Source organism: Triturus cristatus, chromosome 7 (genome assembly GCF_964204655.1).
Source record: "Triturus cristatus chromosome 7, aTriCri1.1, whole genome shotgun sequence".
NCBI classification, from domain to species: Eukaryota; Metazoa; Chordata; class Amphibia; order Caudata; family Salamandridae; genus Triturus; species Triturus cristatus.
In genome coordinates this window covers 1,781,864,993-1,781,887,522 of record NC_140590.1, presented here as the reverse complement: position 1 = coordinate 1,781,887,522, position 22,530 = coordinate 1,781,864,993, and the positions used below count along the sequence as shown (strand labels likewise).

At 42.4% G+C, this 22,530-nt stretch overlaps 1 protein-coding gene across 1 annotated transcript in view; it reads left to right on the top strand.

Annotated features, from left to right (window-relative positions):
• LOC146813096 (putative DBH-like monooxygenase protein 2) overlaps nt 1-22,530 on the top strand; it is a 334,342-nt gene that overhangs the window by 44,418 nt on the left and 267,394 nt on the right. The window contains exon 5 of the mRNA XM_085620074.1: nt 11,505-11,669. Within this exon, the coding sequence (XP_085476200.1) occupies nt 11,505-11,669 (165 nt within the window). The remainder of the gene's footprint in view (nt 1-11,504; nt 11,670-22,530) is intronic.

The following is a 22,530-nucleotide window of genomic DNA, read 5'->3' as shown; positions in this document are numbered from 1 at the left end:
AGAGGATTAGCCATATATACCAATATATCGTCAGCATATGCTGATAATTTAATTTCTAAAGAGTTATATGTAAAGCCAGATATATGAGCATTAACCCGAATACGCTCGAGAAAGGGTTCGAGGCAAAGAACAAATAACAAAGGGGAGAGAGGGCAGCCCTGACGCCCACCACGAGACCAAGAAAAAGATTTTGAAAAGTGATTATTTACAAAAATACTGGCCCGTGGACAGGAGTATAATAATTTAATATAGGAAATGAAAGTTGGACCAAAACCAAACCATTGGAGGGTTCGAAACATAAATTGCCAATTAATACGGTCAAAAGCCTTTTCGGCATCTAGAGACAACGCTGCAAGAGGAGATTTAAATTTTTTTGCATGAGAGATAACATTTGCAAACATTCAAGCATTATCTGCTGCTAATCTACCCTTAATAAATCCAACTTGATCAGTCTTAACCAATAATGGAAGAAGACTCTCAAGACGAATAGCAAGAATCTTTGCAAATATCTTACAGTCATAGTTAATTAATGAAATAGGGTGATAGTTTTTGCACAGGGAATGATCTTTGTCAGGTTTGGGAATAATAATTATTAAAGCATCCATAAAAGAGCCAGAGGCCTTCGCATCATTAATAAAGGAACTAAACAGTGCCAGCAGCTTAGGAACAAAAATCGATTCAAAGGTAGAATAAAATTCAACCGAAAAGCCATCCGGTCCAGGAGCCTTTGATTTTTTTAAGGATTTAATGGCATTAATAATTTCTTGGGCAGTAACCGCATCCTCCAATGAATCAAATTCACTGGGTAAGGATGGGGGAGAAGGAAGGCCAGAAAAAAAAATATCTAAATTTTGATTACAAGGATTCGTGTCATCAGAGTAAAGGGCCTCATAGTAATCATGAAAGATATTAGCAATGTTGTCATCTGATGACACTAAACGTTTAGTGGATTCATTTAAGATGGGACCAATATTTTTACGTTCAGATTTGATCGTTAAATAGTTGGCTAACATCTTACCGGCTTTATTTTGGCCACCATGATATTTAGATTTAATTTTAAGGAGGATATTACAAGCTTCCACTGTCGCAAGTTTGTTAGGTTCAGATTTGGCCTTAATTAGCTCATGAAGTGCCGAGGATGATTTGGAAGTGAAGTAATTATGCTCCAATAATTTAAGCTGTTGAAGTAAAGCTAAATATTTATTCCGAGCAATTTTCTTTTTCTTAGATACATAAGAAATAGCAAATGCCCGAAAGGAGGCCTTAAAAACATCCCAATTATTAGAAACAGAGGTTGCTAAGGGATTGTTAAACATGAAAAACTCTTTAACAAAGGAAGTAGCTTCTGTAATGAAAGTAGAATCCGATAGTAAAACATTATTAAGCTTCCAACGACTACATTTTTGGGAGCTTAAAGAAAGATCCAAAACAGTAAGGACTGGTGCATGGTCAGAGATGAAAATTGACCCAATCTCCGAGGATTGAATAGACGGGAGGAGGGATTTGCTGACTAGAATATAGTCAATCCTGGACCGTGTATGGTGAACATTGGAAAAAAACATGAACTCAAGAGAATCCAGGTTACATGTTTTCCAAACATCAAATAAAGGACGAGAGGTAATGGCCAATTGAAAAGCCTTGTGGGATTTGTCTAGATGAAACTTGGACTCAGATTGTCTATCAGAAAAGGGGTCGATCCATTGGTTAAAATCACCAGCAATAATAATATTAGGACAGTCAAAGGAGGAAAGTAGAACCTTAATGTTATGCCAAAATTTTGGGTCAGGTTTAACCGGACCATAAATATTCAATAAGACCAAATCCTTGCCCTGCACAACAACCTTGGCCATTACCCATCGTCCATCAGCATCATTTTGCGTAGATACAATGTGCACAGACAAAGATTTATGAAACAATATAGCAACACCCCCTTTCTTACTAGAGGCAGGGGAGTAGACAACTTGACCTACCCATTGTCTTTTCAACTTAAGTGATTCCTCTTCAGTACAATGAGTTTCTTGAATGAAAGATATTTGAGAATTTAATTTGGATAAATGAGAAAGTACCTTCTGTCTTTTGACGGGGTTGCCAAGACCACGAACATTCCATGTGACAAACTTACACATAATGGAGGAGCGGAGGGGTACAATACGTAAGGAGATGATACACTTCAGGGATACAGCTAAAAAAAAAGAGACACCAAAATTGATCAAAATAAGAAAAGTATACAGTAAAAGAATACACAGTTCCAAAGGACATATGCAATAAACAGCACATTATCAAATGAGTAAAAGGACATGTAAGAGGATAAAATAACAAAGCGAAAAAAGAAAGAGAAAATAGAAAAAGAAGTGAAAGAAGATAGATCAAGGAAAGATATCCAGATCTAAAAGACAACAACAAAGACAGACGCATGGGGCGTAACAGCACCGACGAGAGATGGAACGGCAGAGAAAAAGGTAAAAATAGAAAACTAAGAAACAGCCATATTAAAAGAGAGAGCTAAAAGAATCGAGGACATTAAGGAAGAGAGGGAGAGCCAGTTGCAGGGAGTGAAGATAGACTTTGAAGAAACGATTTCAGTTTAAGAGGGTCATCAAAAGAACGAGTGGAGCCATCATGTGTGATACACAAACAAGGATGGAGGATGCCATAACGAATATTCAACTGTCTCATTTGTGGACGAAGCGCCAGAAATTCCTTCCTTCTTGCGTTGGTAGCATTAGATAAGTCTTGTGAAATAAAGATGTAGTGACCTGATCAAGTAAGTTGACGTTTTATTTTAGCAGCTGAAAGGACTCGCATTAAATCAGTAAATTCCAAAAACAACATGATAATACCTCTAGGTTTAGAAGCATTAGGTTGAAAACGACCAAGCCTATGGGCACGTTGAATATTTAATGCAGGATCAGGGGAAATGCCTAAGAGCTCAGACAGAAATTTCTTCAGGAAGAGAAGCAAATCAGGACCCTCAAGATTTTCTGGTAAACCATAAAGGCGCAGGTTGTTACGCCGATTGCGATTTTCAAGGTCCTCAGTGTGAAGCTTAAGACGTTGGATTTCCTGTTCCAAAAGTGTAATTTTAGTAGAAATATCCTGAATATCACTAATACGTTGCTCCATATCGAACACCTTAGCTTCCATAGTAATCCATCTATCCTCAATTAGTTGGAGCTTCTCATTAGTAGTAGCCATGAAAGATTTAAGTCCCCGTACTTCATCCAAAATAGTGTCAAGAACAGGATTTTGAGAGGATAGAATGGGTGTGGGAGGGTCATTCATGGCTCTCTTGGGTTTGGTACCAGAAGAAACTGCTCTAGCCACATGTGAGGCTTCGCTAGCTGTTAGAATGGGGAACCTCTGGTTGGCACAGGTAGGTACTTGTGACAAGCAGCGGTCCCTTCTTCTATTCAGGGCGAGGGAATTACCCCTTCAGAACAACCCCTGCTCACCCTATAGGTAGTGTGGCGCGAGCAGTCAGGGCTAAACTTCAGGGCGCTAGTCAGTTAAGCATTTATGATAACACACAGTAAATCACAACGATCCCCCACAAACGGACACCAGGCGTAAGTTGTATCAAAAATACGGATGCTTTATATCAAAGATTCTTTGTTACGCAGGCATGTACAAGACCATCAATAACGGTTACGAAATGGAAGCCACAAGATGATAATTAGGCCCTGTTCTTGTCTTTGGTAACTTATTCGATCACGAGCGCTTCACAGGGCTCGGTTGAGTCGGTCCAGTCACGATGATGCGCAGCGTACCCGGGATACAGTGATACGGGGAAATCAGAACGTTGCGGACCCCGAGTCCGATAGAGAGTTCACTGTACCTGGGAACGTGCGATGTGCTTGGACGAGTCTTCAGGAGAGATGCAGGATCTGCACCTCGTGGGTCTTCCGGGTCAAGAATTCAGCGGGCGGCTCTCGGTAGACAGGTGCGGCCCAGGACCTCCGACACGGACTGTGCGGGAGGTCACTGCGGAGGGCGGCACGGTCAGACTCAGGCTGGGAGGTGAAGCGGGGCGGCCGGATACGTTACGACGTACGGGCGGCCGTCCGAGGCTGGATTTCACTTCCCCACTAGAAATCCGGCGGGAGGGCGAGAGGGCACCAAGCGCGCTCCAGTAGCAGGCAGGTGACAGGGAAGCGGGACGGCCAGACTCGAGGGGTCCAGAGCGACTCAGGTAGAGCGGGGCTCTCGGCGAGTGGAGGCGGCCAGGCTTCTGGGTGTCACGGCCCTAGGAGGGATGCGAAGGTGCGCAGGGCACTCCGGCGGGAGAAAGCACACGGCTCGAATTCTCAGACGAGCGGAGACACGGTGAACCCACTGGTCCTGGGGTTCAGTTCAGGGGGCAAGCTCTTCTTCCAAGCCCTTGGAGATAGTTGAAGAACAAAGTGCAAAAGTCTCTTTCAGTCTTTTTCCTCTCCTTCCTTAGCAAGGCACCTACTGCAGGCCAGTCCCTCAGGTCAGGGAAAGTTACTCCTCCTTCAGCTTCTTCCAGGTCCTTCTAGTCAGGCAGAGTTCCTTCGTGGTTCAATCTGGATCTGATTTCTTAGGAGCCAGGCTCCTACTTTTATACAGGGATTCTTTTGTTCTTTAGCGCCAGGGGGCCTGGGCCTGGCTCAGTCCAGTTTTGGAGCACTCTGTTGTGGTGACTCGGCCTGTTCCTTTCAGCAGCAGGGCAGAGACATCAGCCGCTCCACAGGGGGCGGCGCCGGCTTTGTGGTGGCAGAGCACAGGTCTATTCAAGAGTCAGGGTGCCCTCCTCCCACCCATCCTGGGGTAATCTCTCTACCCACCACCTGGCAGCCAACCTGTCTCCTGGAATCCCCCAGCCCTGCTCCTGTACTGTTGCTAGGCAGAACACACACACACAGCAGAGGCGGACTGAGATGGTTAGGCACGCAAAGGCTAACTTTCTAAAAGTAGCATTTGCAAACCCAGGATATTAAAATAACCTTTACTAAAAGACGTATTTTATTATCCTGAGTTCAGGCATACTAAACATGACTTTCTACCATGCTCTCTGAGTCCACTGGGGTCACAGCGTGTAGCGATCCCAGCAGCCCATTCTGGCCTATGGAGAGCAGGTAGCCTTCAATAGTGAAAAACGAAAATGGCTGTAATTCACTATTAAGACATGCCACACACATCAGGGCATGTCCTACCTTATACCTACAATGCACCCTGCGCTCAGGCCTACCAGAGGGGTGACTAACATGTAGTTAAGGGAAGGTTTAGGGACTGGTAAGTGGGGACACTTGCTCAGTCAGCGCGACGGTACCAGACCGCGCGCAGGGTCTGCAGTGGCAGACCCTAGACACATTTTACCCCGCTGCTTCGGTGGGTGGCACAACCAGTGCTGCAAGCCCACTAGCAGCATTTGGATATACAAGCCCTTGGCACCCCTGGTGCACTCTACTAGGGACTGATAGTAAACCAAATAAACCAAACGTGGAAGTCAATTCACATAGTACATTTTACCATAGGGAGCACTTGCACTGTGGCACTGGATGGCAGTGGCACAGCGCCCTGAGCAGCTAACACCAACACAAAAACACATTGAGGCACAGACAAAAATGGAAGGGTGACCCACGCCAATGGTGCCAGGTCTAACACTAGCCATCTTGGAATGATAGGACGGTCGAGAGGTGATTCTCAATAAGGACTTCCGTCTGCCCATCCATCAGAAGAAAACACCACACTCCTCAACAAGTCTTCGGAGACCAAAGAAATGAAAAAAGCCCCAAAAAAAAAAAAAAGAAGATAGCATGTGCAAGTGAAGAACGTCACCTTCCGTCAGCACTCTGGCGATAGTAGACACTCGGGAGCAAAACAACGTCTCAACTAAAAATGACAAATCACCAAGAGGTTAGGAAATGTGACAAAAATAAAATCAAAAAGATTAAAGTAGGCACATACTAAATATAAAACAGAGAGCCAGGGAAAGGAGAAAAGAGTGCAACTGGCAACACCTCTGAAGAATCTATTAAAAATAACATGCTGCAACTTGAGCACGAGGTGATGAAGGGAAAAGCATAATCACCATCAGTTGCGAGGCGTGGTAGCAGGCAACAGTCATTCCTTATTTTGATACAGCAAGTGAAATGGAATAAAAAATAGAAGAAAACGTTGCCGCGCGTTCATAACCTGAAACGCCGGATTACCTCACAGCATGCAGCAGTCAGCGAACGGTCCGCACAAAATGGCGGCTGCCGCTCGCATTCCACTGAGGTGAAGACACCACCACAGTTACCGGGTCCGGGAAAGCAGAATCCAGGGTCGGAACGACCAAAATCGCCGCACCGACCATTCAGCGCTCCAGACCCATCCTCGAGGGGCCCCCAGGGGTCAAATAATAGGCTGCAACAAGTAGATTATCTCCGCGTTCGAGCGGAGCTCACAATCAAGCCACCATCTTCTTGCAGCGCGAGACCACGCCCCCAGCTCTATTTTGGCTTTGATGTTCAGCTTTTGTGCCTCCAAACGCCGCTATCAGTTTGCAAAAGCACAGCAAACATCTGAGGGTTATTTCTCTAATCTGTTCTTATTTATGGTTTGAAAAAAAGGCACATGTAAACTGTGATTCGTCACATAAACCAACAGGAAACAAATCACTTTAGGCTTCATAAAGGTCCCTTTCATTTCAATGTGCAGTTTGTAATAAAGCATGACACATAAAAAAATACGTAATTAAGAAGTGAAATCACAAGAAGTTAGGGTGAATGGGGCCTCTGCCCTGTGCCCTTTACTGCTCTGAGTGCCCTCTGAGCTCAGACTGTCTGTATTGCAGGACACTTCACTTAAAGATGACCTGAGCACTCTCGCCTATGAAACTGTACTCTTAAAACAATAACATTCTACGTGGCAGTCGGGACGTTTACTTTCTATTTATGAAGTAACAATCATTCGGAAATCGCACTGCTCCCCTCACACAATGTTCCTCCCAGACAGAAAGTGAACCTGGCCTGGTTAGAGCGGAATTCCTTCATTGCCGAGTCATGCTTATGTAAAGGAGTGGGAAGGGGAAGCCCAGCTCCCAGGCTCAGCTCTCAGGGTCATGGTTGTCCAGCGCTGTTCCTTGAGGACTTCAGCAATGACAGTTTTTGATGATAACCACCGTCTGTTCAAAACAATCAACCATCTATAGATGAATTCTATATCATGTACCCTCCGTGGATATCCTGAAGACGAGGTGTGACCTGTGCCCTCGCAGACCAGCCCAAGAAAGATGCCCAATGGTTTGTCTGCATCACAGAGGCTTGGATGACCTTATGACCTCTCTGTATGAGTGACGTTGGGTCACTGCACTGCACCGCTGATCCTCAATCACATTAGCGAGTCACTCATTATTCTGATCGTTGAAGTAAAACCAAATATATGTTTTCATATTTCTTTGTGATTATGTTATATTGTTGTTTCTGTAAAATAGGCCCCATACCTTTTAAGTACAGATTATTATAAGGGAATGGCATCACGTCACTGCTTGTGGCGTCATTTGTGAATTGCATATGATCATTATTCTCCCTGGTGTGCCCTGATGCCATAGAAAAGAAATTATAACTGGCATTTTCTTCTGCGTTGGCATTGGGCACATGGGTATTTGAGGAAAGGTGTCAATAGTCTGGGAGGGAGGGAGCGGGGGATTTAAACTTTTGCTCACCTTCGTTCTGCGTGAGTGATGCCTTAATGAGCTCTGTTACGTAGACACACATTCCTCCCCTGCAGGGCATTCGCGGCCCCCTGTTGATGCCACAACAGCGCGCCTTTTGTCCCAGGACTGTCCCCCTGGCAGAGAGCAGGTCCCTCCCTCTGCCATGGGCACTCAGAGTGACACCCGTAACAAACAACCTTTTTTTTAATTCCTTCAGCTTCTTGTGTCATGCAAACTAGCCCCGACTTGTGATACATATCGGCTGTGCTAAAGAAGATCATCACAAATAATCAAGAAGCAGGAAGACTCGTACTACATTGATTTGTTATAAAAATGAATGGCAGTCCCCCCAATCCCCAATTCAGCTCTCAGTAACTTAACTTGATATTTAAAAGTAAACCAACCTGCTGCTGAGCGCTCGTTTGAAACCACGGCTGCAGTGCAGGCGCATTTCTTTTTCCAGCAACTGACTGTGTCCCTGGAATAGGAGGAGCTACCAAACAGCCAAACTAATGCATAGCCTCTCCCCAAAGCTCGCCTGCACTGTGCGCCAGCCCTGCCCCTTCCCATTATCCTAAATGGTGCTCCACTGTCCGCGCCCTGGACCAATTACTTAGCGCCCCATTTTAAAAGCATGCTCTGCCGCTTTATGCAGCCACTCCCACAAGGATGTCACCCGCCTCCTCGCTTGTGCCTCAAGGACGAGGAATAATCCTCGCCCAGCTTTGCACATGCGCAGGGCCAGGAAGACTCTTCCAGACGAGCACAAAAAAAGGATTTCATTTGTCATTTTGCATAGTTTCATTTCACGGAGGAGCACCAAGTGAGCACTTCTTTTAAAACTGCTCCAGTGCCATGGTGTTCATTTTCTACCCCCCCTCCTTTAGTTTTCCCTGATGCTGGTAGGTAGGGCAACATCCCCTATGCCCCTTAATACCAGCCGCCACTGATCACACTATCATGTGATGACACAGCCTTTTTAATCTGTAACGGAAGAGGATCTGTAAATTGGCAGAAGCATTTGAAGCTCATTGCAACCAAAAAGACTTGCTATGATATGCTAAAGAATTGTTAGAATGAGTGATTAACTCTAGGATGTCCTGGTGCTAGGATTCAGAGAATCAAGAGACAGCCTATCTGAAGGCCAGTTAACCAGAAAAAGCTAGGTGCTCAAGGCCTTGCAGAAGGGAAGTAAGTGATTCATGGCCCAGAGAAGGTTAGATATGAACAGCTGAAAGACATGCAACTGATGAACAGAGAGTGCTGCTCAGGGAGTAATTGTAGTACTTTTGTTGAAGGTATATTGGCCCAAATAGATGGTATGCTCTGAAGACAATGCACATGGACTTGAAAATTATCCTTTTGCCAACTGGGGCCAAAGAAGGGATTTCCTATAGACCAATGCAGATGAGCGTTTAGGAAGAATGAGTGCAACCAGAGCAACACCATTCTTTTGTTTGGAGATGCTGTAGTAAGCAAGCAATAGAACCCAGCAAGAGAGAGTTACAATAGTTAAGATGACTAAGTATGGGAGCATGAACAACCAAGAGTCGTGATTCAAAACATAGAATTTTTCAAAGAAGTTTGAAAAGAAAGATTTCAATGACTTGCGCAAATAAAGAAATGTTATGTTCAAGATGGATGCCTAGTTTGTGTACCGAAGAGATGGAAACCAGTGCTGAGTCACTCTGCGATGGCCAGAAGCCAGCAGGTAAGGCTAGATGGATGTTGTCACCTGAGACTAAGAGGATCTAGATCATTCCGGCGTTACGTTTGAGGGAATTGCTGCCCATCCTATCAACAAATTCATTGTGTGTTGAAAATTGGTGCCAGCATCTTGAGAATGATCATCAATAGAAATGAGATCCTGTGTGCCGACAGCATAACATATAAACCTGACACAGCCAGACATATAAGCTGTGCCAAGGGGCGCAGATATACTTTGAAAAAGGTAGGACTGTAAAGGACCTCTGAGGGACACCATGTGAAGGGGTTTTAAAGATAGAATGGAAAGGAGGGGATTGAACAACTTGTGAAGGATTAGAGCAATCTGAATTGATTCACACCAATACACTGTCCTGAAACTCTGCATAATCAGGCAATCAACAAGCAGATCATGTGAAAACATATTGAATGCATTGGGCGAGACCAGAAGGACCAGGGCAGAGATCTGCCTAGTCCACCAGCAAATGAAGACTGTCAAAAACAGACATCAAAGCAGACTCTGTGCCATGTGATGGCCTGAATCTATAATAGGCAGCATCCAGGATACTGATAAGTTCAAGGTTCACCCAACGACCCCTACCCCCCCAGATATTTAGGATGGTAGCACACTTTGTTAATCCTTTCCTCAATAAGATCTGAAACGCATCCTTGAAATCTGGAATTTTTCCGACCACCTGGAAACAAGCGTTCCTTCTTCCACTCCACAAATAACCTAATGCAAACCCTAGTATGCTTAGCAATTTTAGGCCCATTTCATTACTGCCAACCCCTGCAAAGAGCTTGGAAAAGCTAGTGAATTATAAACTCTCCTCCTACGTAGAGGCTAATTGTCTTCTCCATGACACTCAATCAGATTTCGTGCAGAATACAGCGCAGAAAGAGCATTATTGGAGTGACGGAGTCTGTAAGAGATACTATGAATGGAGGTGCTTCTGCTATGGTCATTCTTCTAGCCCTGTGAGCAGCATTTGACACAGTGTAATATTCCACCTTTTTGAACAAATACATTTCTTGAGAAGGTGGATGCACCCATTTGACATTGTTTCTTTCCACGCATCTGGCATTTAACTTACAGATTTTCTCAATTTATGCAAGCGCTTTGACGGTCGAATGGGAGCTTAGGGCTAGGCTATGCTCAATTTAGCATTCTTGACTTACATTGTTCTATTTCTACTGCAGCTGTCCTTGTCATGTACTTCAAATGCAAGGTGTCTCTCATTCTGGAGGTGGTAACTCTGCCCACTTGTTACACTCTGCAGAATTTGGCTGATATGTTTCGTAACACAGTGGAATACAATGAAGTGAAGCTCTGCCAGCTCCTCCCACCCCTAGTTTCAAGTACTCAAAGAAAGAGGGTTAAGTTGAAGGCTGAACCACACTAGAGTTAATGACTAAAGCAATATGGATACATACAAATTTGAGAATGTCAGAGGACAATCTATTGGTATCGGATATGTCCCAGATTGTGAGGACAACCACAGACTGTGTAGATGAAGTCATTTAGGTTAATTGTAGGTGATTGTATCCCATGTGAATATATCCTGAAATTCTGACAAGGTTCCAACCTGTGTGGACCACCAAATGTATATGACGTTTAATTTGATTAAATGCTAAAATCTGATAAATGGTAAGTATAGCTTAATGTCTTGTTTTCTATACATATTCTAATATGGTTTTTGCTTGAATGTTATTACCTGATAGGCTTGAATAAATACATAGTTGCTTATCCTCTCACTTAAAAAAAATATATATACATTTTTACCCACAATATGTGTCTCACTTCCCATTGAGAATTTTCTAAGCCAACCTGGTGCCTCTCAAGCATGTAAAATTGAGTCAAATGTGTTGATTTCTAGACATTGTGGAAATGTGCTTTCTTGCACCAGGGCACTCTTTTTTCTGGCATTCACTATGCACAATAGGATACCTCCTAATTTACAAATATCTAGACTTATTTCAAAGAGGCTTGAATGAGTCTAGATCTAAGCAAATTAGATAACAATCTCACTGGATTACTGAGTGCAATATTTCTGCTCCTGCAACAGTTCTCTCCTATATTAGCACAAGAAACAAAATGTACTTTCTATAACGTATTTTCCGCTCTCTGATTTTCTCACAGTTTGATTCGATCATACAAGACAGCAACAAAAATCTGGTGCATCACATCTTGGTCTACGGCTGTCCAAACTCTACCAACGTCAACATTGCACCTGGGATTTGTAATTACAATCCAGACTTTTATGCCTGTTCAGAGGTGATTGTTGGATGGGCTATTGGTGGCAAAGTAAGTCAATGAATGAACAACTGGGCTTGTACAAAGTCTGTGGTCACAGTAGCAAGCACCATTGAGTACTGGAGGGATTCTAGCATGGAGGCGGATGAGTCTATGCCATCTCTAACTTAGGCTGTCCCAGCGTAGTTGGTGCTACAGGGTAGCTTTCCATGTTGCTTAACTATCACTTCCATTTTTGACGTAACATTTTTTATTTTTTGTATCACAATCATTGTTTTTGTCACTCAAAGTTCACCTCCTCTCTTGTAACCTTTATTGCCCTACTGTAACATGCCCCCTTCTCGTCTCCAACTTCCTGTTTTGTCCCACTCTCTGAACAAAATAGCCCCCCCTAGAGAACTATTTTAAATAAGAGGGGTAATCGCACACAGATTGAATAGGCTAAACTCCAGGTACCGAAGGGTAGAAGAGAGACACTGAAAAAGGGAAAAAGGACATGAAAAATTAGAGTGCAAATGCCATTCCTATGTCACAGTGTGATAAGGCAAAAGGAAAACAAAAAATGCAATATCTGATATTAGATGTACACACAAACAGCACCAGATGAGCTATAAATCAGGACAGAATCTACACACTAGCAGCAGTATCTCAGTATTATCTTTTAGGTGCTCTTCAAGCCAATGTAAATTTTGCCCTTCACCAGGACAATTATAGCCCTAAATGATGACTTACCTACACGTATGTTGACAACACATGTGCACAAACAAAAAGTACAATTGCTGAAGAACCAAGTCATAAAGAGAGTGAGAAAGGGGAGTGAAGTAAGATAGAAGATGAAAAGAGGGTAATGTCAAAAAAACTGAATAGAATAAGGAAAGTAGGTTAATGAAGTGGATAAATGAGAGAAGAGAATAAAGACAACAATTGGTGAACAGAAAGGGGGAGGCAAAAGAAGGGGGAGGAAGAATCCAGAGAGAGCGGACATAAAAAGTAAAGAATGAAAAAGAGGAAAGAAGATGGCCAATACATTTACACAACTGTCAACATTAAGTAGAGTAAAATGGATCACATATAAATTTGCATGTGAGTCTCTTTTCTAATAATCAAAATAAAATTGTCAAAGTATAGGTATTAACTCAAACATGTAATCCTTTCTTTCTAATCTTAATGACACAAATGCTTGACCTTGAGTACAGAGCAAGAGATGCAAATGTACTGCTACAAAATTGTTAGCACAGGAATCTGTTCCAAAAAATAAAATACCAGTGAAACTAGTGAGACTTGGATTGTTACTGTGATTACAGCTATAGGATTGGTGTGAGTTGACAATGATTCTCAGGAGAAGAACCTGGAATTCTTTAGCATAGTAGTAACCTAGGTTCTGTTGGGATACATAACTCTTGCTTGCACCTGATTTGCTCTGCCATCAATACTCACGTTGCTCACTATTCACTTTCCCTCCTGTTCAACTGTTAGGCAGCTGAAGTTACACATTTCAACCATAAAACAAGGAAAGTGCATAACTCAGAGAGATAATGCCCCCAGTCAGCATGTATTTGATAAGAGTAACACAGTAACACGAGGAACAGTTGTACATCTTTCAAGGACTTGAAAGAACAGAATTGTATTCCCATATTCACTGACAGTAAATGTTTTAGCATTCCCCATCAAGACCCAGCAAATCAGTACCATAGTGTAGAGGTAAACATTCGGTGTTGACACTGGTGATGCCCATGCCACTAAAGCCAAAGCCTCCAATGCAGCATCATGTCTGCAGTATCTAAAGAAGGTAGGAGAGGGGTAGTGTATGTCTAAAAAGTGGTTTTGCAGATATGATTCCACCTGGCCCTGCAGATTTAATATGGCGCCTTTTCCAGACCTCAGCCAGTTTCGAGACCCCAATATAGTCACAGTCTTTGAATCCGTCCTAAGACTACAATTGGGAAAGCTAGAGAACTGCCAAAGAATAGTTTCCTGTGTCAATTGGCCTCCTCACCATATCAACTTAACATCCATATTCCCCATTTGCAGTGTGACCACCATGACAGAAGGTAGTGAGTTTAGAACTGCAGCTCTGAGTATGTTATTTGCAATGGCCACTTAAACAGACCCTAATCCAGCCTGCGTACTGAGTCATTGCTCATACCAAAAAGCCTGCTGTTATTGGCGACAACCTGGGGCATTGAATAATAGAGTTGCATGGTGAATACCCAGTCCACTATTGTACACCAGTTGCAAGTGCATAGCAAAGACTACCCTTGGTGGTTTGGCTGCCCAAAGCAAATTGCTAACCAGTTCAAACAACCTGTTGAAGAAGTTGGCTGGCATATTGTATAGTTTTACAGTGCATAAAGCATCCTTGTCAGTGCAATCTTTTTGAATAACATAGTTTTACCCAGCGTATGGAGAGGGAAGATGTCTAAGTTACACAAATTGTTGCACAATTTATGCAGCAGGATAAGGATATGAAGTCCCAGCACAACTGGGAGATCAGCAAGACTTGCAGACCCAGGTGTTTAAGATTGTCCAGCTTGACTCATTCCTGTGACTTCCACTCCATGGCCTGAGGGCCACTCTGCACCAGGATCATGATTGATTTTTTCCAGTTGACCAAAATGCCAGAGGCCCCTCTTCAAAGTCAAACTTTTTTAATAACTACTGACAGGTCCACATAGGGTAGCAAAGAAAGAGAAGCATGCTGAGTGTATACAAAAAGACGCCCTCAAACTAAAAACACTGCACAATGACATCTCCCATGATCCCTTTGGAGAGTGGCTTGATTGCCAACTCAAATAAAAAAGCAAAAGTACTATCCTTGTTAGTTTAGGAAGAGTTCTTACCATCTACTATTTGTCCCCTGGGACCCAGCCTAACCTTAAGGGGGGCAGGTGGCCCCCTCTTGAGTTTATTTCAGCCTCAGGGAGCCTATCCCTTGAGGCTCAGCCCCACCTGCAATGTTATTAGCTAACGCAAGTTGGTATTCCAGATTTCCCCTCTCTACGAGAGTCCAAAATCTACTAAGATCTTTCTGGGAGCACGCCTACTCAATTTGCTTTCACTTTCCTCATCCTAATTCCTCATGGCCTTAGTAATAGCTAATTTATACAACCCCATACGTCTCGCACTAGGAGCATATTTTTACTTTAGGTTGCTCTGACTCGTTGCTGCTTTCAACAATCTACACTCACTTGAGAACCATGAGTTTAGCCTGTTTAATTCTCTGTCATTACGACTTGTGTTTTTATTGATGACATAGAAGTCTTTGGAAATCTGATCAACATTTTTTACATGCAACCCACTAACATCTTGCTCGTTTCCCATGGCCTGGGCATGCGATTGGATGTCTACTAGCCGATCAAGTAAAGCCTGCTCAATTTTGTTAAGTTTGGTTTCATCCCCCAGGACCAAGGGCCATTTCAGGTGACATTTGTAATTTGTAGGTGCTACCTCTTTTGTGATCAGGTTGCTCCTAGGCAATGACTTCTTCCTCCCAGGGTGAAACTAACTCCAGACTAAGTGGGTTATGGTCACTATCACTGCTCTTGATTACGGTCATATCAACTAAGGTAGGCCATGACCTAAGATCTACCAACAGTCAATGCGGCTAGTTCCTGTTGGTCCACTGAAGGTCAATTCATCTTCCTTATCCGATACAGTTTTCCCATGTGTGCCCCTTAGACTATGTTCCAACATCAGTGCTTTTATTTGCAAAGCTGGATGAGACTATTTCTTGAACTTTTCTTGATTGGGGGAAGATTAAGCGAGGGGACATACCAAAGTTGTCCTCCTCATTTGCTTCTAAGATATCATCCTTCTCCAGGGGTTCAAAAGTCACATTAAAATCACCCCTAACAATCATCGGATAGGAAGTCTGCCTCTTGACCAGTAGCACATCTAAAATTTGCATAGTAAGGGATTTACCTCCCCCTCTGATGCCTCTGGCATAAACATTAAAAATGTCCAATGTGTTGCCAGAATTGCCTTTCAATCTAACCGCTTGGATATCTAGGCTGTTTGAGCGTAACTAATCAATTTTGCAGTTCAATGTAGTGCAGTGCTAATCCATATAAACATTCCACCTGATGGACGACCCTTATTAGATGCTATTGTGGGCTGGTGGAATGAAACATAGCCTGGCATAAACATTGGTGTTAAGCTACATGTTTCCTGCCTAATACATTTATGGTGGGATTTGACTAGTTTTATCCAATGGGACAAGCACAGTTTACATCTAATTCCAGCCGCATTTAATGAGATTATTTTAAGTGAATGATGGCCCGCAGGTATCAGGGATAAAGAGTAAGGAAAGATATCCTGATCCATTTTCTCATCTAAAGATGCAGCGCTAAGGTTGGTATTTCTGCTCTCCTGAGTATGAAGATCATCTTCTAAGGTGGTTTGCACAGAGAGATTAGGACTGTCCCTATAAATTAAGAATGTCGGTGGCTCACAATTTGTCGGAGGAATTATGTTTAGGTCTAGGTCGAGGGCATTAGTTTCAGTGAACGTTAGTGCTCGGTTGGACTGTTGTCAGTCAATGTCCGCTAGGGGGGATGATGGAAATGACCTTTTGGACTGAGAGATAGAGGTATTAGGGTGGGTATAGTATGCCAGCTGTCTCTAAAATTGGATGTTTGATTTGGCTGGTGGGAGCATCCTGACTTCCAAAGCAATTAGATTATGCACTAACTTCTCATCAGCTAGGGTCAGTTCTATGGCGTCTGTTAAGTTATAAGCTAGAACACATCTCTTTGCACGTAAAATGTCTTCCCTTATCATGGATCTGCACCTTCTAACGTGCCTGTTCCAATGTATACATTTATTTTTAAGGGATTCCTCATCCTCATATCTTGTGGAAGGGTTGCATTTGGGAACAATTGCCATGTAAATTTTGTGTTGCTGCATGGTACATGAGCTAGACGGTCCTGCCAGATAAAGTGGTGTGTCCCACCCCGCTACTCCACTAGATGAAGATTGGAAATATCTTTGTTTTGCATCAAATCCTATTAGGACTGATATACCCCCAGCTACATCTTCAGCCCTCCCTGCTATCTGACTACCGAGACCAGTACTCGATAACACCAAGGGAGTGTCATGCAACTGTAGGTGTTAACTGTTTTTCAATGGTAGCAGCCCTCATATGCTCTAAAACAGGAGTTATACCGAGGTCTGTCGGGTTCCCAAGTCTGTATAAAAACCTATGTAAGAGCCCAGTTAGTGTCTCATTTGTAGATTTAAGGACGCAAATCTCCTTGTATAGGTCTAATGTGTGACTAATGTCCTCCATATCAGTTAATGCTTCATCAGAGGGCGGGGATGTGTTTCCTTTCCTAGCTTCCCCTCCTGTATCTTGGCCCTCAAAAGCAATAGTGGTTTCTGGTAAATCTAGCAGAGGCAATAATCTATTTCTACAAGGGAGCTCACCAGTGGATGTTGGAGATTTTCTAATTTTCTTTCCTAAGTTATTAGAGAACTATTCAATCCTGCAATGCACCACTTATGCACTTATTCAGTCATCCATGCACCACTCATACACTCATTGAACTATCAATGCACTACTCATGCATTTATGCAGAATAGATTATTTTTAGTATTTTTGTGAATTTTTAAGTTTTACTTAAAAAAGATATATTCTTGCTGGAAACAAAACTGGCAACTGGGAGTATAAAAACTTCAACACGCACTCACAAATGTAGCAAAGCTATGAAGGGTCAAAAACAAAATTAAAAAATCAACATTTGTGACTCTTTGCAGCATTTCAAAGGGCTGTTATGTATTGCTCTCCAGCACTCACTACAACTCCACGATCTTTGCAGTATTATGCAATGCGGGAAACTCTGGAGCCAAATCTTGAACTTGTGATTTTACCTCTGAAGGTACTCTCTGCCCTGGTGTTGTTGCGGCTGGTACAGATGTTGAGGGTCCTTCAGCCTCACGTTGTCTTCTTGCTGCTTTCAGACTATTGCTGTGGTATGTTTTTAAATGGTAAAGCATGGATGCAATCCCACAAGAATATTCCTTATTTGTAACCCTTGATAATGTCTTCTCACATTTTGTGCATTGCACAAATTTGGCGACTGTTTTTGATTCTCCTGACAAAATTCTTAAGAAATCCCAGGCTATGCTTAATTTCTACTAGTGAGGCCCCTCATCACCAGAGTCACCAGAATCCACCTCTCGGACTTCCTGGTCCGTCTGCTGTTGCACCTGATCTCCCTCTTCTGGCTGAGTTGCCATTTTTGCTAAAATATTCAAAACACCTCTCGAACAAATATAAGTGAACTGCTCACAATGACCTCCTCTTAAAGAATGTTCAAGATAGGTAAATGGGCCGGTTCTTCCTATTCTTATAGTTGAAAAGTGTGTAATCCAATCATATTTCTTTCTTTCCCGGTCACATGATCGGCGTGATTTTAGGTGTCCTTGCAAAGACTGGAAATTGAACAGAATGATATTTTACTTGATAATCAGTACTCAGACATAAGTGCTAATCAACTGATATTAAACCCCAAACGTGGATCATACAATGTAATATGTAAAAAAATGTGTTATACACTTTACCAAAAACATATGTTCATAACGGTTACCAACGTCATTGCGACTTCCGGCATCTCCATGATCACACAAAACACCAAGTAGAAGGCTTTTAATTGAAAAAATTCTTCCAAAATTTAGTTTTGAAGAGTATATCAATAAACAACTTGTGTCAAATATTAAGCAAAATATGTCTAAGTATGTGTCCCAGAGTTTTAAATAAACATGTGCACTTCACGACTACCGATGATGCCGTGGTCTACATTCACCACGAATATATGAAACGCCACATTGATAAGGTTTTTTCCCAAAAGCATCACACAAACTCAAATATAAACTCTACATTACTAAACAACTAGTGTCTGCTATTAAGGAAAATCTATCTATATATATGTTTATAACATCCTCAAAAACATGTGACTTTTGCAACGTCATGGTGGGTATCTCAACGTCGTCACAAATAAAAAAAAAATGTAAAGAAAAATAATTGCTTATTAATCCACTGAAGAAAATACAAGCTTTGAAAAATACACCTCATAGAGCCATTTTAGATAGAAAATACAGTTTTAAAAACCTTACAAATGTAATTAAAAAATCGTATGATACATTAATGTTACAGTTGGGAAATAGAATTTAAAAAACCTTAGAAAATCACTGAAAAAAAACAAAGGTTACAGGGACGTTAAAGTTAGGAAATAGACTTTTAAAAATCCATAACAAATTCACTGAAAAAAACAAAGGTTACAGGAATGTTATAGTTAGGAAATGGAATTTAACAAAACTTAGAAATTCACTTACAGAGACGTTATTGTTAGGCTCAAGTTTCATTCGTACAAAACCACAAAAATTCAGCAGTTATGGTTAGCTGAGCTAACTATAACTTGCACCCCCTCAATGCACTGCTTATCACCTCACATATTATATCACTCATGACATGGTCAGGGGCATCACCAATTACATCACTGATGACATCTCAAATGACATCATCCACAGGATCTCTGATGCACCCACTCACACCCCAATATAACCTTTCATACACCCACTTCAACTTCCAGACCACAATTCTCAAAACCATTGACACACCCACTCATTCATACGACAACACACACATCCATTCATATGCGCATACAGCTAATCATATACCAACTCACTCACTTATACAGCCATTGATATATCCACTCATACACCCATATAGCTACTTACCCACTGTCAGTTACCCATAGAGCTACTCACACACCTACTCACTCACTCTTTGAGTCATCACACAGCCGCTTACTCACCTACACAGTTATACAAACACCCACTCCCTCATGCATACAAATACTAACACATACTCACCTATATAGTCCCTGACACAAGCACTCACTCACCCATATAACCACTCTCACAATCACTCACTTAAACATAAAGTCACTCATATACTCCAACACTCACCAATAGTGCTTTACACATATGTAGTTTCTCACCCATATATCACTGATACATTCATTCACACACAGACACAGCCATATTCACACTCAGTCACCCATACAGTGCATCACTGATATTCTCACTAACCCATTCAGGCACTGACTCACCTGCTCACTCATCCATGCAGGCAGTCACACATCCCCTCACCCACCCACACAGACACCAATACACCCATACAGATACTCAGACTATTAATCAATCACCCATACAGCCACTCATGTATCCACTCACCAAACAATACAGGCACGTAGACACCAAACTGACAGACTGATACAGACATTCACAGAACCTAGTCACTCACTAATGCATTCATTGAGACACCTAATAACTGAATCATCCATACAGGCACTCATCATCATCTTCATCAGCACTTTATTTGGTTTCAATGATAAAACCATTAAAGTCATACAAACATCAATAAAACTTCACCAAAATACAAAATCACACTACAGTACATCCAGGGTAATCTAATATACAGGGTTAAAATTCATGAGACTAGAAGCCAAGATTAGTCAGAGCTTGACCTAAGCCTTACAGCAAACCATACAAAATTAAGCATGTACAGAACGGTGTCCATGGAGAGGAGTTGTAAGAAGATAAAAGCTGGTCTGAGCCTCCTAAAACAAGTCTTTTTAAGAATGGGTATAATAACTTTCTGGGAGCCTAAAAACTACAAAACAATAAAAAGTGCATCATGTCCTGAGGAGACTGATTGTCACAGCCACAAGGCATGAGACACTCCCCTGTATGTGCACCACGTGGTTGTGCCAGGAGATAATGTAAAAGATCAAGCCGTAATCTGGTCAACAGGAAGCGATCATAAATGCATTTAAGCCCTAAGAGGTATGGTTCAGTGGTTGGTACAGTTTTTAACACAATGTATCTACGCCCACTGGACTAACACAGCTATATTTCCTCTCTGTCACAGCAGCTCCTTCTGATAAAACGCTCTTTAGCCTAGGCAAAGTCCCTCTTGTAAATAAGCTCAGGGTTATCAAAGAATTCTACCCTACCTAGCCTAGAAAGGCCTCCTCCTATATACTGGAGCCATCTGATGTGCTTGACGTGGTCAAGGGAGAAACATTCCTTTAAAATAGTTCTACTAAATGCATTATCTTGCTTAGCCTAGGTCTTTAGCCACAATGCTAATGGGCGAAAGGCCAGTTCGTCTGAGAGAAAGGGCATCCCCACTTCTTCGTGCATAACATAGGATGGAGTATTTTGCGGTACTGAAAGGGTCGGTTTTAAAAAGGAATTTTCAGCAACTTGCAGACCCTCCAGACCGATGTGATCCCATATCTCACTTCAATAACTGACCTTTGAAATGCATTTTGCTTTATAAATATTTAAAAGGGCCCCTATTGGTTTCCCCCCTACATTGGAAGCATAAATTGCACAAAGGAATTCAACAGGAGTTGTAAACTGCTGGCTGTCCTCGCCATGAGAACAGCATCATCAGCGTATAGGAGAACCGGCAAGCTACGCTCACTGACCTGGGGCAGTCAGCTTTTGTATCCACAAGGGCCTTCTCCAGGGAAATATATATGTTAAAAAGAAAGGGGGCTAATATACACCCCTGGCGTACCCCTTTCTTGAGATCAAACTTCTGAGTCACTGTGAGGTCTTTTGAATAGCGGACCCTGACAAATAAAACAATGTCCATGCCAATAGATGACATCAACTGCCACAGCTTCGATCTGTTGACACAGTTGAATGCTGAGGGCAGGTCCATAAAGGCTAGGTGGATAAAGCTAGATCGAGCCACGGTGTACTTATTCAGCACCATATACAAATTTAGACATAGATCCACTGTGGAACGACTTAAGCGGAACCCATATTGAACCTCGGCGACAATGCTGTGTTCATTGGCCCATGATACGAGTCTATTCAGTAGCATTTGGCCCACCACCTTCACCACAGAATCCAAAAGGGAAATGGGCCTGTAGCAAAGAGTGCTGTCCAGACCGCCCTTTTTGAAGACCCATACTATGGTTGATAAGGCCCAGGAGTCTGGGCGGCTGACCTGGACAGCTGCATTAATTACAAGCACTCATACACTCACTGATTCACCAATACACCTTGGTATATATATTTAACACTCATAAACGTTTGAAAATGCTCATGTCATCAGTAATGTTCTGCTTATGTCCTCACATATTATATCACTCATGACATGGTCACTGATATCACTGATGATATCTCAAAAGACATCACTCATGACATCATCCAGAAAAATTGCTAATGCACCCACTCATACCCCCATTGAACCTTTCATACACATAATCCCACACAGCCATTAACAAAAACATTCACAGACCCATACCAGTATTTACACACCCACTCACTTATTCATAGATCTACACATACATCCACTCACTCACCTATACAGTGACTTATACACCCACTCACTCACTAATACAGTCACTGACATATCTACTCATACACTCATAAAGCCACTCATACACTGAGTCAGTCACCCATAGAGCTGCTCACATACCTACTCGTTCCCCATACAGTCAATCACACAGCTACGTACTCACCCATACAGTTACACATACACTTACTTACTTACTCATTCACATTCTAACACACACTCACTTTTCTATACAGTTACTGATACAAACACACAGTCACCCATACAGTCACTCTCACATTCACTCACTCATCCATACAATCACTTGCATACCATATCACTCACCTATACTACCTTTCATATACCCATTTACTCACCTATATATCACTGACACATCAACTCACTCACTCATATAGCATACACACACTCACTCACCCATACAGCCCCACTCATATGCAATCACTAACCCATACAGAAATTACTCACTCATCCATGCAGGCAGTCACATACCCACTCCCCCACCCACCTACACAGAAACTCGGACACCCATACAGG